Consider the following 18,086-nt stretch of genomic DNA (forward strand, 5'->3'; position numbering starts at 1 on the left):
AGTCATAATGCTGACATTGTCTTTTGGTTTGTAGATCATTAGCATGTAGCTTATTATCAACCACAGACTTTGCTTTGTTTTAATGGTATCGCTTTGAAAGAGTATTTAACCTATTAGGTACTAATGCCCAATGCAAATCAGAGAGATGAGTAGGGAATGTTGCCTTCCGGTATTAATTTCCCATCAGTTTCTCACTTCCTACAAGAATTGTTGATGGTGTGCAGTTAAAGGCGCTGGAGTCCATCTGTCAGCCCAATGCTTGAGGGTCCTGGGCTCCATCACTGGTACACAGCCATTATACTTCTCCTGAATGACCATTTTCCCTATCTGAGCCCAGACACAGTTTCCAAGTCTGCATGCTGACTATAATGTTAAACATCTTTAATTGTTGGAAAGTTCCTTCCCAAGACTGTTTCCCATATTTACGCTTTCCCATTTACTGATTCCTCCAGCATCTCACAGTATTCAGCCTTAATTAAATCTTTCCCCTTGTATATATGTTTAAGAAAGAGCATAAAAATGCCAGCAGTACCTTCCATTTTTACAAGTGTGATTTCATTGGTTTTCCTTGACATCAACGTAAGGTACCTCTGTGCCCTTCCTCCACCCAGGAGTCTGAGAGGTGGTAACTGCTACACTACTCTAGTATTCCTTTCTTTAGAGCTAGAGTCAACACATCCGTGGACCAGATCTGCCCCTGGTCTGCTTTTGTGTAGTACTTGAAGACAATGGTTTTTATACATTAAAGGGTTATTTTTTAAAAAAATAAAGAACTGTGTGACAGAGATGCCATGTGGAGTGAAAAAGCCTAAAATATCACTATCTGGCCCTTTACAGAAAAAGTTTGCAGACCCCTGCCCAAGAGGGAAATCCTAACATGTATGCCCACCTCCCAGACACCCTTGTGGCATAGATTATCTGAAAACATAAGCTTGTAAGGAGATATTTGAATGACATTGGAGAGATGTGTGATATTTCAGCTGTTGTAGGGACCTCAATACTATTTAGCCCTAGAACACACTATTGCATTTAACAGAATAGAGAGAACTTTGATGTCCATCTCAGTAGCGTGTTAGGGCTGGTCAGATTGAAACATTTATTAAGAAGGTGGATCTCATGTTGTGTTCTTTCCACAATAAAATAAAATTTAAAAAACAGAATGCTCCCTGGAAGTATAAAATATATTCATTCAACAAACATTCATCTAAATAGGTAAGTTTTGAGAGGAAAGAAGATTCAGAAGCAACAAGTCCTTAACTGGAAAAGGTACCAATAAACAGATAAGGAAGAAATATCAGATAGGAAGATTTTAGATTGTCTGAAGAGGAAATGTCTGTATGAGAAAAGTAAATGTGAAAACTAAGACTGTCTTCCTATTGCATAATTTTGATTAGATATAAATAAATCTATTTGCCATTCATTTATTTTTTTTTTTTTTTTTTTTTTTTTTTTTTGCGGTACGCGGGCCTCTCACTGTTGTGGCCTCTCCCGTTGCGGAGCACAGGCTCCGGACGCGCAGGCTCAGTGGCCATGGCTCACGGACCCAGCCGCTCCGCGGCATGTGAGATCTTCCCGGACCGGGGCACGAACCCGCGTCCCCTGCATCGGCAGGCGGACTCTCAACCACTGCGCCACCAGGGAAGCCCCATTTATTTTTTAATGTAGCAATCAGGCATCATGATTCATAGTTTTCTGGGAGCCATTAGCCGAGGCTGTCCATATCCTGTCAACATAAGGCCATTTGCCAAAGGGTCAGCTTTCCCCATGTCCCAGCTCTTACATCACCTGTGCTGTGATATCTTCTCTCTGAAACTTTTGGGCTGAATTGTTTGGTCCTTCCAAAGCCTTTGCCCACAGCACTATTACACCATTAATCACTTTACATTGTTCATTTATATCTCTCTCCACCAAGAAAGTACCTCAACTGTAGGATGATTCACCATAGTTTACCTTTTGTCCTATCTCAGAACCTAGCACACAGCAGAATGTTTGTTTAATGACTGAATAAATGAATGAACATTCGCGTGCTGAATTCATTGTTATAATATCACACAGATATGGGAGGATATAAACAAATAAATGCAACTTGCTACCCCCCCAAAAAAAACAGAAGAAAGAAAGAAAGAGGGTGAGCCAAGAGCAGAGTCCAAAAGGGAAGGTGGCATGTGGACTTCTGTCCAGAAGTCTGAGGGTGGCAGGAGAGAGGCATGGGAAGGGATCAGGAATACCACCAAGGAAGCACCTTCTGTTGTTAAGCGCTGTCCTTGAATCACTTTTAAAGTCCAAAAGGGGAGTCAGCTGCTCCAGGTCAGGATTTCTCCATTGCCTCCCTCCATTATTTATTATACTTTCTTACTTTCTTCTTTTTCAGCTCGTCGAGCATTATTCTTATAAGTCAGATGGTTTGTTAAGAGTTCTTACAGTTCCATGTCAAAAATTTGATGGGCAAATGGGTGAGTAGCCAAGACATTGGAGTCTCACTCTTTCAGATGTTGATAATAATCAGCCTCATTTTAGATTTGGTCTGTTGCAAACTCAAACAAGATGGGATGAGGCTTTGTTTTTACTGATTGATTAAAATAATGTCAGATTGCTCCAGTTTTATAGATATCGTTCATCAAAAAATAGCTGATAAGTTTAACTTTAAAAAACAAATTCATTTTAATTGCTTATGTGAGAAAGATGAAAGAGGGTATCAAGAAATGTATGCAGAAAATGTATCTACTCCTCAAGCAGTAATATTTTACAGTCACATTGATTGATCTGCAGTGGGGGAGGGGATAAATAGTTGGTTTTCACTAACATAGCAGTAACTGTCCATGTTCTTTCTAACCAGGAAATATTAATTTCCGTCCACAACTTCCAAGTTCCCATCCTGTGGTAAGTGTTACTTAGCCATGCTGTTAAAAGTGAAACAGTTGTATATTAGCATGATGAAAAGCATGTTTAGATAACAGGAGTCATGGTAATTGTTTTCATCACACTTGGTAAACTGGGATTGTGGGTGTCAGCTAGAATCAGCCTATTTTCAGATCCGAGCTAGCCAACTTAACTTCTTAGGTAGGTTAAAATTCCTCCATTTTCTAAAAGTATGCTAAATGACCATGCAACCCAATGTTAAATCAGAAATATGCCTCCTGGCAGATTTGGGAAATGTAGCATATTGTTCAGGCTCAGCCCCTGGTCCGTCCATGTGGAGGCGTGTGCACAATCCATGTGACCACGTGCATGATGGTGTGGCGAGCCAGGTGTGTAAGACATCTCACTGAGGTTGACTGCCCGACTCTTTTGGTTAAATCAACCGAGACATTGTTATCAGAAAAATCTCCCTTTCCAGGAGAGCTGCTTTGCCTATACCTTGGTGGAGGAAGGCTTGGAATGGGGATGCTCTGTGCCATCACATGAGAGAAGCCCTTAGAGAAGTATGGAGTCAGGGGCTTGGCCAGAACCCACATCTCCCTCCATGTCAATAGGAGGTGAGAATTGTGGTTTGTCCGCACTTCTCCACGTGGGTTTGCCCAACACATGCCTGATACTCCCAAAAAGAGAGAATTCCAGCTCTCTCCTCCCTCCAGACTGTTATGAGTTGACACACGGATTTATACTCCAAGCAGGAATGATGTCCTGCTACTTTAAGGGGGACCTCACTGTGGACATTTGATGCCATCTGTGAGGAATGAAAATTGCCCCATCGTGAGCTGTGCACTCTATACCTCACTTTCTGCCTGTTAACCCTTAAAATCTGCAAAAGGCGGAATGCCCACTCTGCCCTCTGAAGGAGCTATTGACTTGCTCAGAAGCTGCAGCTGTGCTGAACCAGGCAGGTTCTCCGGGCACAGCCCCTGTCCACAGACTGGGGGAACTGGAACTTGCTAAAATACCGATGAACTTTGGGATCAACCTCTAAAATATAGCACCTTAATGGAGTCATCATTTTATTTTACCCTTTATACAGCTCATGGGCCTGGCGAGTCAACTTTAAGGTTGTACCCATCATGAGACAGGTCAATTTTCCTCTAAGAGGCATGAGGGCTTAGGGCTGAGTACTCCTAAAAGAATATCAAGCCCTCTATTTAACCTTGCATCACCTAATGGCTTCAAGGAGTTGGACATTTTGGGAAAACTTTTTATTGACCAGTGAAAAACATATAGGAAAAAAATGCATGTTCCCTAAGGGCCAAACTCAGTGAATTTCTACAAACATCATGGAACCAGCACCCACAAGAAGTAACAAAATTGGGCATGCAAAATTAGTTTCTTTAGGATGATTTGTCTTGAATTTGTGACTTAATAATTCTGTATGAAAAGTCGGCTATTTAATGTAAAAGCTCAAATTTTATAGCCTTCTGTGGAAAATATTGCCAAAGTATTTTTCCAGATCCTTCTGCTCAAGTGGTCGGCTTTTCCTGAAGCCTTTCTAATGATCATGTGTTACCCCTAGTGCATTTCATCAACAGAATCTGGAGGACGTTAGTGTAATTATAGAGCAGGTTAAAATAGCATGTCATGTAAGGTAGCCTGTATTTGTTTTCTGAAACATTTATTGTTCCTCTTTGCCGTTATGGTTTCTAGACTTGGTCAGCGGGTGGAATAATCTCAAGAATCAAATCATACTCCTTCCCAAAGCCTGGCCACAGAAAGGTGCTAAAACGTCCCCTGCTTGCTGTCCCTGACTAAGTGGTAGGACAGACCTGCACTCAGCACCCACACTCTGCCCTGTGGCTGCCCACTCCGTGTACCCTGCTGCCGACCCTCCTGCTGCTCTGGTCTCATGTCCCTGCCATATGTAGCCCTCTTGGGCAGCCCACGCTCTGCTTTCTGTGTGGTCCGAGTCCCTTTCCTGCAAAGTCCATCACCGTGAGTGTGCTCTCTCCGCTATAATGTGTTCTTGGAAGTCATTTCAGTCCATGTGATAGGTGGGAGGGAATTCTCATATGGCAAAGTCTTTTCAAAGCAAGCCAGGATCACATGCTGCAGCGTTATGGTAATTGACTAGATAAATTACATGTTGGCAGAAGGAACAGCCAAGGTTGTGTGGATCCTGCCCAGGGACTACACAAGGCCATTGGTTTTATAAATATCAAGTGCCACAGTAACTTCATTGTGGCTGTAGAGTTCCAACACAGAACTTTAAATATAACATGTATAAAGACAAGGTGGAATTTGAGAATTAGAAACGCCATTTTTATTTATGAGACAGTAAAGCTGACATATAGGGGCTTCCCTGGTGGCGCAGTGGTTAAGAGTCTGCCTGCCGATGCAGGGGACGCGGCTTCATGCCCCGGTCTGGGAAGATCCCACATGGCGCGGAGCGGCTGGGCCCGTGAGCCATGGCCGCTGGGCCTGCGCATCCGGGGCCTGTGCTCCGCAACGGGGGAGGCCACAGCGGTGAGAGGCCCGTGTACCGCAAAAAAAAAAAAAAAAAAGCTGACATGTAATGCATTTTCATAGTTTGCTATATGATTGAATTATGAAGGAAATAAAAAGTTCTTTTTTAAAGATTTTTATTTATCATGAATCACCTCCCTCAAAAAATGTATTTATAACTTGTATATGGATTGCTTTTTTTTTTTACTTTTCAGTTTTATCATTGGGGTTAAAATTGATTATTTTATTAATAACTCTTTCCATTTTCATATCGGTTGGTATTTTTCCAAACATTTCAGCATATAATTGAGTGTCAGTTCATGAAGCAGATTGCCTAAAGTACTCATTAGAAACAATGGAAATAAAAAGCATAAAAGCCCTGAGATTTTCTTTCCAAGTGGCAGTCATATTCTAGATGTTCTCAATCTTGCTGACCACAGAACAGAGAAGTGAGTTTAGTGTGGTGTTTGAGGGGAAAAGTTATGAAATAAACCTGAATGGAATAACTGTCTGTTTTGATATCATGCTCCCAGTCAGTGTGGATCAGCTCGTGGGAAACATCAGCCATGAGGGGGCATCCCTTTTGCGGGGGGGCGGGTGACAGTGACGGCTACCCATGCCAGGGTGGCATGTTAGGAGTTGGGGACCAGGTTGTCAAGGCAATACACGCTCTATGTTGGTGTCCCTTTTGCCCCATGACTTGGTGTTTGTTTCAGGCCACCCACCAGGGCCAGTAGGTGATTGAGGCGTTGACCTTGAAGAGGTCAGCATTCCCCATGATCAAAGGCGAAACTCATGGAGAGTTTCCACAGTGGCCACCTTCTGGCCCACCTGGCCCTCGACCCCTGTTGGCATTCACCCCTTCTCCTTGGACAGGGCTCACCTGGTTGCCAGGATGGCATCTCACAGGACCATTGTCTGGGGGAAATAGGTCAGATGGTACCCCATCAACTGAGGTGATTCAAAATGTGTTCTGGTTCAGGGTGCTTTTCAATCATGAGTCATCTTTTCAGGAGTCCTGATCAAATGCTGCATTGACAAAGCTTCATAGCACAACTCAGGGAGGGACACTGAGTTGCCCATGCATGGTGCCCCATCAGCAGGTCCAGAACCTTTTGCTCGCCTGGCTTCCTTGGCCTCTCCACGCACCAGGTCTAACTGGCAGCCATGGAGGAGCCCCCATGGACGTGGACCACGCCCCTGGCTCCCACTGCTTGTTTCTTCATTGTTCTCTTTATGATGGCCCACAGCTGGTGTGCCAACACATAGCCCTTCCCCATGCACAGTCCCAGAAATGAGCAGTTTCACTGCAGACAGAGTAGACAACAGCAATCCACATTTATCTTAATTCTGTGGTTTCCAAGGGCATCATTCAGGGTTCACCCAGAGAAGCGTGACCAGTCAGAGATTTATGCGTGAAAGACACACAGCACACTCACACACATACACACACATAGGTACCTACATAACACACACATGTACATATTTATACATACACACATCTATATACATGTACACACACACAGATATACAGACTTATCACTAGGACTTGGCTTACACAACTGTAGGGGCAAGTTCCAGGTCCATAGAGCAGATCATCATGAAGGGAGGATGAGCAGGGTGGAACCACTCAGGGAAGAGCCAAAGCTATCATTCACAGCCAGCCAAGGGTCAGTCACCCCTCTCCCCTTGGTGCCCTTTCTCTCTTAGGAAAGCCTCAGTCTCTTCTAAGGACTCTTGACCGATTAGGCCAGCCCCATCCAGGATAATCTCCTCAAATTAAATCAGCAAATTAAGGATTTTAATTACCTCTGCAAAATCCCTCCACAGCAGTACCAAGATCACAGTTTGATTCGTTAACACAGGAATATCATTCAGGCTAGCCAGGTTGACACATCAAAATGCCATCACCCCAGGAAACAGTAACCCAGCACTGTGAGGAGACAAGCCCCACTCCCACCCCTGTCCTTGTCCCAAGCAGGCTGAAGCCAGCTCAGGTCACCCACAATGTCTAAAGAAATATACAGAAAATAAGTTTTAGTAGATCTTTAAATTAAAGAAGAACATGTCTAAGGAAAGTTGAAGAAAATATCAGTAAGACTGCCTAAAAATAAAATATGTGTGGATAAGAACCATAACATCATCAAAAGAAACATAATAAACTTGGAATAAGTATTAGTAATGATGATACATATATAAGGTTAATATCTTTAATATGTAAGGAGTTTCTATAAATCAATAAAAGTTTTAACTGTCTAACAGATTAATGGACAATAGTTTATAGTAAAGCAAACATAAATAGCTCTTAAGCATAGGAAAAGCTGTTCCATTTCATATAAGAGAAATGCAAGTTAAAACTGTGGGGCTCCCTTATGTCCGCCTATGAAACTGATCCAAATAAACAAGCTTGGTGACACCACAGAACAAGGGTGTGGTGAGTAAGCACAGCTGTAATTCATTGGAGAAGTGTGAAATGGTACAATCTCTAAGAAAGGCAATCTCACAACATCCATCAAAATTGAGAGTACATATAACCTCTTAACTGCAATTTTACTTCTAGGTATTTATCATACAGATATTCTTGCATTTATGTGTAATCATGTATATATGAAAATGTTTATTCTGACGTTGTATCATTGACAAAATCTGGAAAGAACTTAAAAGTCAAGCAATGAGAAATAAATGAAATCAGCTACAATAAAATTCATACTGTGATGGGTAGCTGAGATCTAGAATTGTTTCCAAAATACAATGTTAATTGAAGACAACAAAGTCATGCACGTATATATGTGCTGATATAGTGTAGAATGTTCCAGAAGAATACAGAAAATACTGATAACACTAGTTGCCTTGGGAGTAGGAAATGGGGTGTCAAGCAGACCCACTTTTCACAGTAAACACTGTTGTGCCTTTTAAAATTTGCCCCTCCTAAATTATTTAATCAATTTTAAAGGATAATTAAATATTAGAAACTAATCTGATTAATACTGTGGAAATACTTTTCTGGCTAAAAGAGGGCTGTTGTCTATTTATTTTTAAAGCATGCTGTTGCTGTTTCTTTTTATTTATTATTTATTTATTTATTTATTTTTATTTTTTGGCTGTATCGGGTCTTAGTTGCGGCACATGAGCTCTTTGTTGAGGCATGCAGGATCTTTCGTTGCGGTGCGCGGGCTCTCGTTGTGGTGCATGAGCTTCTCTCTAGTTGTGTAATGGGGGTTTTCTCTTCTCTAGTTGTGGTGCACAAGCTCCAGAGCACGTGGGCTCTGTAGTTTGTGGCACGCAGGCTCTCTAGTTGAGGCGTGTGAGCTCAGTATTTGTGGTGCACGGACTTAGTTGTCCCAAGGCATGTGGGATCTTATTTCCCTGACCAGGATTGAACCTGTGTCCCCTGCACTGTAAGATGGATTCTTTACCACTTCCCGGGACCACCAGGGAAGTCCCTATGTAAATTTATAACAACTTTGAAGTATGCATTGAATTTTCATAAATATCAAAAATATCAATAGTTAATTGATAAAGGAAGGATTGTGTGATTTAAGCAATGGATTAAAAATATTTTAATTGCTCACCAGAAATATTTTAGGAGAACTAATACTTACGTTTTCACAAATAGAAGGGGAATTTTCCATTATTTAGCCAGTCATGAGAAAAGACTTGTGGGAATTATGTCAGATATCCCATTTGTTAAGCTAAGGTGTAAATAATTTTCTTGAATTTGTTAATTTGATCAATATAAATAGTTGTTTTTAATAATTCAGGCACAAAATGGACATGTTCGAACTTGAATTAACTCTAGCATGTAGGTAGTTAATGAAAAGTGTTTTTTGATTTGCAGAATATTATTAACCAGATAATTTGAAATTCCATAATAAAAACTTTAGAGCAGGTGTATTTTTCTTCTCTTTAGAGATTAGTACATTTTAACACTTAAAAATATAAATGGATTTAATTGAAAAATAAAAGTATAATTCACCCTCTCCTTACCCCCTGCCATCACTTACTCTAAGGACTTGTAGTCCTTACAGGAATAAAATTTCTCCTGTTATTAGCCTTGGAATATTTTTCTTTGCTACTTTAAGTGCATAAACCTATCCTTCTATTAAGGATGATTGGCAGAGTTGGAACAACAGCAGCCTTAAAGACTGTGCTTCTGTTTCACAGTTCAAAGGCACAGTCTCTAAGATGAGACATAGCATTCACATTTATCTTAGTTGTGGAAAAGTGTTCCAGAATTTCAAGTTAAAACCCATTTTACATGTTTTATTCCAACACATGCATTGCTGGTTGGAATATTTTAAGACTTTTTTTTTTTTTTTTTGTGGTACGTGGGCCTCTCACTGCTGTGGCCTCACCTGTTGCGGAGCACAGGCTATGGACGCGCAGGCTCAGCGGCCGTGGCTCACGGGCCCAGCCGCTCCGCGGCACGTGGGATCCTCCCGGACCGGGGCACAAACCCACGTCCCCTGCATCGGCAGACAGACTCTCAACCACTGCGCCACCAGGGAAGCCCTAAGACATTTTCATACATGATTCACTAGTGTTCAGCTGGGAGAGAAAGAAGAATCCTTAAGTCATACTCATTTACTTGGTAATGTGGGAGCAGTGGACCAGACCCCTGAGAAAATATTTCCACATGATTATAAAGGGCCAGATTTTAGATCTTTACTTCTAAGGTGAGGGAAGATTAATTATGAAGGTGAAGTGTTTATTTTCATGGATCTGAAGCAAACCTAAGATTATCTCATACCCTGGCCAAGAAGAGTCTGCCTTCACCTGTGGAACCTTAGTCCCCATTGGGACCACGGTCATTCCACCAGAGACCAGAACCATGTCTGGTTTGGGCAGCCAATATTTCTGAAGCCTACTGGCTCTTTTTGTCACTTCAGTTGTGACAAATATGTTGTCATCTTTATTACTGCTGTTGCCTGATTTGAAAATGTCTTTTAAGAAGTCTAAAAATTAAAGTCTATAAATGGCCATCAGAACATCTAGCAATACTCCCCAATCAGGAAACTCTGAATTAGCCTACCAGCTCCATAACAGCGATGTTTTTTTCTCTCTTTTGTTCACTTCTGAATGTGCACTTCTTAGAAACAGGCACGGAAAGAATATTTGTCAAATATATATCCTACTTGCAGTTAAGCCTGGCCAGTCAGAGATCACAGATAATAATTTATAACCTAAACAAATATTCTTTTTATTGTTGTGATCTGTTTTTACCTGAATTTGCAAAACTTAAAGAAAAATCGCAAATTGCTCTTTGGAAGGTGGAAAGCTAAGGTAGCTAGTGCCATCTAGTGGTGTCTTTCAGCTTTGACTTCTGTTTCGAATACCAGCAAAAATGGGGAAAAAAGCAACAGTCAACATTTCATTTATACCTTGTTCTCTGTGTAGAAAAGGGGATGCTATTGATTAGGGCAGAATAAGTTATCAAATACAAGGAAGAAAGAATAATTACAAATGATAGACTGGACCAGCAAACTGGACCAGCAATATGTTTTTCATTAAATTAAAATTTCTTTAAAAATTCTTTAAACTCTTCGATAATTTATCATTTTGCCTTAGAGCTCATTCTTTACAAAGTCCTCAAATTCTCCTTTTTAACTGAGCATTTGATTCCAGAGGGCTTTTGTCATTGTTTTACTAATGGCATATTCACCGAGTACTCTGGGAAAGATGAAACTTGTATTTTGTATCTTCATCTTCATATAAAGTCAATACTACCCTTTTAACAGACACAGCAGAAAACCTCCCATTTCTTCCAAAGAACAGTCTCTCGAGTGTAGTTCCATCCTCTGTCCCAGTCAGGGCAGGGAGGGCCGAGGGGTCTGCACAGGGAGCTGATGTGGTTATTGAGGGAAACTCAAGGCTCTGCAAAGGCTCATAGTCAAGTAGTGGTCCATGTGGGCAACATTGAAATGAAGTCCTGAACCACCTCAGCTTAAAAGATGGGACCCAGCCTTTCAAAGAAGACCCCCAACCCATTTCCTTATCCATAGCCAAGACAGATGAGGGGTGAGCACCACACAGCTAATCAGAGCATACATTACTGTGTCCAGGGTTTTAGGCAAACTGTGTCCGTCCCTACTGATTCTTACTCCTTGTGCCCTAGTATCCTTTTCAGTACTTTTTACACCCCTACCTCTGTTTTAAAATTCTCTCCCACAGGATTCATATGGCAGGTAATTGCATTTTGACTTAATTGTAACAGCCTTTATGAAGTCCTGCTCTGGAGAACATTCCATCAGGGATGGAGAGGCTGCAGCCCCAGGATACATCTCTAAGTGAACAAAGGGTGGGAGGTCTTCCAGTCAAGAGAAGGGGTGCTGGTGCCCTGTCTGTCCATGATGGTTGGTCCTGGTGTCTTGAAGTTTTGTCTCTTTGGATTCAGAACCTCCCTACCTCGAGGGAAAATCAGAGAAATTGAAATGATAGTCAATGTGAACCTAAAAGAGACCTTTTTTTTAAAATTTGAAAGCTATTTCCATCTTAGAGTTTGATTGCCAGAGAGAATTGAGCAGAGCAGGAGGATGGCAAGCCTTGGGAATTACCGAGTTTCTCCTAGGACAGTTCTGTTGAGACAGGATAATTATTTTTAAAAGTGGCATATTGTCATTTTTAAAAGTGGCATATTGTCATTTGGAATTATCCACACCTATTCTTTGTTAATATAAGAACTTGAGAGAGAATTCACTTTTAAATCACATTAAGTTTACACTTCACATCTCCCAGTTTGAAGGGTATCTCCATTCATTCATTCATTCATCATGTGTTTGTTGAACCCATTTTTGTTTAGCATCAGTGGTGGGTTGAGTGAACCAAATTTAGTAGAAAAGCTCTAATTCAGTGAATAAATGACTATGCCCCCTGTAACTTATATTCTGTTTTCATTCTTGATATATCATAGCTACTTCTATTAAACAGTTTGATAAGAATGCTGAGATAGTCGTCAGAAAATGGATCCAGTGACACGCCATTGACACATAAGAGCGACTGTCCCGTAGGCTGTCAGAAGGGCCTTTGCCCAGTGAGCAGTGGCTCTGTAGAGCTCAGTAGGCGGCAGGAAGGTTTGGAGACAAGTGGACAAGTGGCGGCAGTGACGCACTGTGACTTTGTTACTGTACTTTTGGTTCCCGGGCTTTTTGGGATATCAGGAAGGCAGCAGAAGGTTCAGTGTGTGCCAGGAGATAAGTGACTGTGTAAAATTAAGCTTACTGTCTCTGTTTCTTTAAATTCCTCCAAAATCTGGCAGTATCTCATTCCTTTGTGGCCAGTGTTTGGGCACTGCTAAGGTAAATAGATATATAAAATTTCCACTCACTCATGCCAAAAAAATAGTTTGAATCGTGGTTTTCCCATGAACCAAATTTAGTAGCAATACCCTTGTTTTAAGTTGGGGTGAAGGTGGATCAGACAGACTTTGAGATAGAGACTTTCGGAAGGGAAAGGATATAGGAATATAACAGTGGATTTTTTCCACCATTATTTCATGCTGCAGACTGATGCAAATTGAATAAATAACAGGGAAGGTTGCCATTAATAATGGCCAGCAAGGCTTTGTTTCCATATGCTTCAGTTACCTGCTCTGAGTACAAGGAAGAATTACTTTCCTTCTGGCTAGCAAAAAGAGGCTTCCCCATCTCACAGGGTCCATGATGATGATGATGATTACGACAATGATGAAGATCGACAGCAGGGGCAGTGGACCCTGGGCTGCTGGCAGCCGCTTCCTCTTGGGACCTCTAGCTTACTGACCAGCGCTACCCTCTGGCATCTACCCAAAAGTTGCTACATCTCCATGGATGATAAAGATATAAGAGGATACTAGGAAGGCATAGATATTTGGAGTTGGGGAGTGGGTGGGAGCAGCTGGTGGATACCTAATGTTTCTTTTTAAATAACTTCCCTACAATATAAAATTAAAGAGAAAGAAGTAATGGAGGAAAACAAATCCAAAGGGATAATGAGAATTTTCAGCATCTTTTAGTAAGTGGAAGTAGGATTTGAAAGGGCATGTAAGTAGGAAGGAGCACCACCCAAACAGTTATGATTAATTCTCTCACAATGGGACCCCTGCCTGCCCCTTTCTTTGTGGGAGCAAGAGCTTTATTTAACCCTCACAGCATCCCATCAGTTGCCCAAAGAATGAGATAAGCCATGTCGTTGTTATTTTCCCATCTCTTTTCCTAGTTCCTTCCTTTGTCTTCCCTGCTTAAGTTAAAATGTGATTATTTGGAAATAAAAATAATTACGCAGATCAACTCAACAGTGTTATCCCTGAAGAAAAGTGAGCTGTTATCATTTGTGTGCTTCAGGGCTCCTCATCCCAAAGGCCAGAAAGTTCCGTGACGTTCAACCCTTATGAGCCAGACCGAGGGCCCTGGGCCAACGAAAGAGGTGAGAGATGCACCTTTTGTCCCTGGGTGTTCACAGCACAGAGCTGTCTCCCACAGTCCCTTGCCGATTGCAGGGTGGGCTCACCCCACTGTCAGCAGCTGTAACATAGCACTGGTTAGCAGCAAGTGGTCCTGTCATCTGGTGGCAGGGGACAGATGCCACGTGTCTGTGAGCAGTGCTGTCTGTTGGATGAAATGGTCTGTACGGCCTCCATCACAATAAATTGGCCACGTTGAAAATATCCTTCAGTCCTGCTGCTTCAGGATTTCTCACCTCTTGCAACAATAACTGATACTGCTCAAAGTTTCCATTTCTAAGATCCTGTTCTTGGAAAAATGTCTGTGTTCAGGAATACGTTTCAGCAGGAGGTGCAGAAAGAAATGGGTGACTGGTAAAAACTGAAGGAATGTCTGAGTTGTTGGAATTCAACACATGTTCAGGGAATTGTAGTGATTCTGTGAGGCCAGGAGAGGATAGGATTCAGAGAGGCACCCCCTCAAACTCAATAGGCCTCTACTAGACTGATCAGAAATGGGACCTCTGGGTGACCTTCTTAGGTTTTCTAGGTGGCCCCAGGTTTTTTTAAATTGGTGAACTTGGTCTGTTTAATGCTACAAAAAGAAAAGCACCCCCAAACTTCGTAGCTTAAATCAACAGCAATCATTTAATTATCTCATGCAGATCATGAATCTGGACAAGGCTGAGCTGGTCCGTGGTGGCTCAGGCCTCTTGCAGGGAGATTGGGGGTGGAGCTGGGCCAGCAGGGGGTGGAGGCTGTGGTGAGACTGGGGCCAGGGCTCTGGCAGCTGGCCAGCATCTCCCTGTCTCCACAGAGCCTCGGAGGCTCTCAGTCTGGTCTCTCCGCCTGGGCTGACTGGAACATTCTCACAGCATAGAAGGGGTCGGGGCAGTCAGACAATTGCATAGCGTCTGAAGCTTCAAGAGGCAGATTTCCAGCAACCCAGGCAGAAGGTGCATGGCCTTTTAGAACCTTGCCTGAGTATATCACAGACATCACTTCTGATATACTCTGTTGGTTGACATGATTACAAAAGCCACTGAGGTGAGGTGACATAGATTCCACCTCTCAATGAAGGAGGGTCACAATTTTCAGACATAGTTTAAAGCCACCACGGCCCACTAGGAGGGCCCCATCTGTCTTTGCCTCTGGGAGGAAGACCCTTTCTCGACATTCATTAGTGCAAGAACAGGGGTAAAGTACAACAGGGATGAAGGGCTTTTTCCTACCCCGCTACCAGCTGCCTTGAGTGCCTTGAGCGCTCACAGACACCATAACTGCCCAAGGTAACCAAGGTCTTAAAAGGCAAGCTGTGAGCCCAGGAGGTAGGGGTAGGGGGGACGATGGCAGTTTCATGGGGGATCCAGCCCCAGGGTTGTGCATTTCTTGACTGTGTTGCAGAAGCCCAGAGAGAAGCCTTGCCCATGGACACCGAGGTCTATGAAAGCCCCTATGCAGACCCCGAGGAGATCAGGCCCAAAGAGGTCTACCTGGACCGGAAGCTGCTGACCCTGGAGGACAAGGAACTGGGCTCTGGGAACTTTGGGACGGTGAAGAAGGGCTACTACCAGATGAAAAAGTAAGTCAAAGCTGTGCCCTGTCACAACACACTCATTCTCATGTGAGCTTACATTCTAGAAACTACCACATATACATGTATTGTGTTTATTTAATCTCAAATGCAAAATTTAACCTGGCATGGCTAAATCCTTTGTTATCAACAGTGTAGTTTTTGTTCTGTTCTGGTACAATTGAAGTGAAAGCATCCATTATATATATTAACTGTGTATGTAATAATTATATACATATTAGTTTAGATGTATTATGTGTCCCTTCCAGAGAATTAGAAAATAGAAACAAGCAAAATATAAGAAAATAAAAACATCCTATTTTACCACTCAAACACCACTACTGTTAACAAACGTGTCTATATTTTTTTTTGATCTTTATATGTACACACGTGCACATATGTACTAATTAATTAAAATGCAATCATTCAGTGATAACCCAGTGTTTTCACTTATTTTCTTTGATTTTTAAAAATTGTGTCTCATTTCCCTTAACCAGAAACTTCTTGATTACAAATATCCTTAGCATAATTATTTGCTTTATCCTGTAATTTCAAATAATAGTATATATTACATAACAGAATTGATAAATTACTAAAAATCTCTTTGTACTTCATTTGGTCTTTAGAAGGAATCCAACAGGGAATGTTCAGTAAAAGTACTGGTTCCTAAGTACTTTGAAAAATACTGGTTTCTAAAGTCCTTTGAAACAAATCTTCTCTGAAAATCTGTTTGATAGGAATATAATTGGGTTTGGTTGTTTGATGCTATTTTAAATTTAAGGAATTAGTGTAAATTTTTTTTCTTGACCCTTGAATCATGTAAATGATTCAAGGGTCAAAAATATAGACAAAAGTATACACAGAAACTTACACTTTTAATCCTGCCCCTTCCACCGTATGTGTGTGTGGATACATGTGTATATATATGTGTATGTGTATATGTATATATATATGTGACTGCTATGCTTATTTTTAAATATATATGTATACATATATATATATATCACAGTTATTTTGTAAAATGAATATAAATTATCCTGTATTAAGGTATAGGTTGTCTTAACTAGTTTGTGATACTCAAATTCCTTGCTTAATTAAATATATAAATTAACATAGATATAACTATAGATACATAATTTCAGCTAGAGATTTGGGGAGAGGAGAGGCCATATAGGTGAATTTGGGGCAAAATGATGTCTTTACAATCCTGAGTCTTCCAATCAATAACAGTGACCCGTCCTTCCATTTACTTGGGTCTTTTATTTCTCTGAGCAGAGTTGTTTAGTTTTTTTGTGTAGAGGTCTGTACAACTTCTTTGTTGGATTCATTCATAGGTATTTAGTATTTTTGATGTTAATATATGTGGTATAATTTTAAAATTCTTACTTGTTATTCCTTGGCATTGCTTGAATGCAGGAATATGACTGGTTTAGTCTGTTGGCCTGATACCCAGCAACTTTGCTTAAAGTCCCCTATTATTTCTCACTTATTATTTCCAGTAGTTTATCTATGTATTCTTTGACCCAGAAAGATATCTATAAATAACAACAGTTTTATTTCATCCCATCCAATCCTTATATTTTTATATTTCTTCCTTGCCTTATTGTACTAACTAGGAACTGTGGTTCAGTGTTGAATAAAAGTGGCAGTAGCCTCATTCCTCCTTCCTGATTTCAGGGGGAAAACTTTCCACATTTCACCATTAGGTTTATAGCTGCTGTTTATCAGATTATGAAAGTTTCCTTCTATTCTACTTTTCTGAGGGATTTGTTTTTAATCCTAAATGTGTATTACATTTTTTGTGTACTACTTCTCCTCTGCTGCTAGGACCACAGGCTTTTTCTCCTTTATTGTGTTCATGTGGTGAATTATACTGATTGACTTTCAGATGTTCAACCCACCTTGCATTCCTGGAATAAACCCATCTTGTTCATGAATTATATATTCATCATATCTTTTCATAAATCACTGAATTTAATTTATTAATATTTCCCTTTGAATTTTTACATCTACGTTCATGAGGGATATCAGTAAATTTTTTTCTTGTAACTTCTTTTTTTTTTAATGAGGTTAATGTCATCCTCATAAAATGAGTTGAGAAGTTCCCTTCCTCTTTTTGTTTCTGGAAGAGTTTGTGGGTGTTCTCTCTTCCTTAAACATTGGGAAGAATCAAGAGGTTTTTGCTTGTTAATTTTGACCCCTACCTCACACCATACATGAAACCAGTTCCAGGTGGATGGCAGACTGAAATGTGAAAGGTAAAACAATAAACTGTCTAGAGATAGCATAGGATAATATTTCCTTGGTGTCAGGAAGAGGATGCAGGGGTCTCCTAGGGTGCTGGTGATGCTGTGTATCTCTATCTGTGTAGGAGCTATAGCATGTGTCCAATGTGTAAATACTCTTCTGAGTTCTGCACTGAAGCTGTATGTTCTTTTCTGAATGTATGTCAGACTTAGTCTGTTACTCTGTTATTTTACCTATTTTATGGGATAGTTCTGTTTTTATTCTCCCATTTCAGAGTTCAACAAAAGAGGTATATTTCTTGTATTTGTGGGAACTGTATCATGGAGAGATGCAGTTTCTCAAATCATACGTAGTTAAGTTCCATTCATTTATTTAAGCCCCACTATAGCAGAATATTTTCAAGAGTTGAAACATGACCCAGGTGGTGTTTTTATTAGAAAATGGAAAGTAATTAGTTTTTTTCAAACTTGTTGAAGTGTGCTT

At 40.9% G+C, this 18,086-nt stretch overlaps 1 protein-coding gene across 3 annotated transcripts in view; it reads left to right on the plus strand.

Annotated features, from left to right (window-relative positions):
* Positions 1–18,086, plus strand: part of SYK (spleen associated tyrosine kinase) — a 95,498-nt gene that overhangs the window by 57,549 nt on the left and 19,863 nt on the right. For 2 of the 3 annotated variants that reach the window (XM_032635573.1, XM_032635570.1), the window contains exons 5-9: positions 2,372–2,453; positions 2,837–2,880; positions 4,573–4,641; positions 13,686–13,767; positions 15,188–15,365. In XM_032635573.1, coding sequence (XP_032491464.1) covers positions 2,372–2,453; positions 2,837–2,880; positions 4,573–4,641; positions 13,686–13,767; positions 15,188–15,365 — 455 coding nt within the window. The remainder of the gene's footprint in view (positions 1–2,371; positions 2,454–2,836; positions 2,881–4,572; positions 4,642–13,685; positions 13,768–15,187; positions 15,366–18,086) is intronic. The other variant, XM_032635572.1, reaches the window with a different exon arrangement.

The sequence above is a fragment of the Phocoena sinus genome, chromosome 6 (assembly GCF_008692025.1).
Source record: "Phocoena sinus isolate mPhoSin1 chromosome 6, mPhoSin1.pri, whole genome shotgun sequence".
NCBI classification, from domain to species: Eukaryota; Metazoa; Chordata; class Mammalia; order Artiodactyla; family Phocoenidae; genus Phocoena; species Phocoena sinus.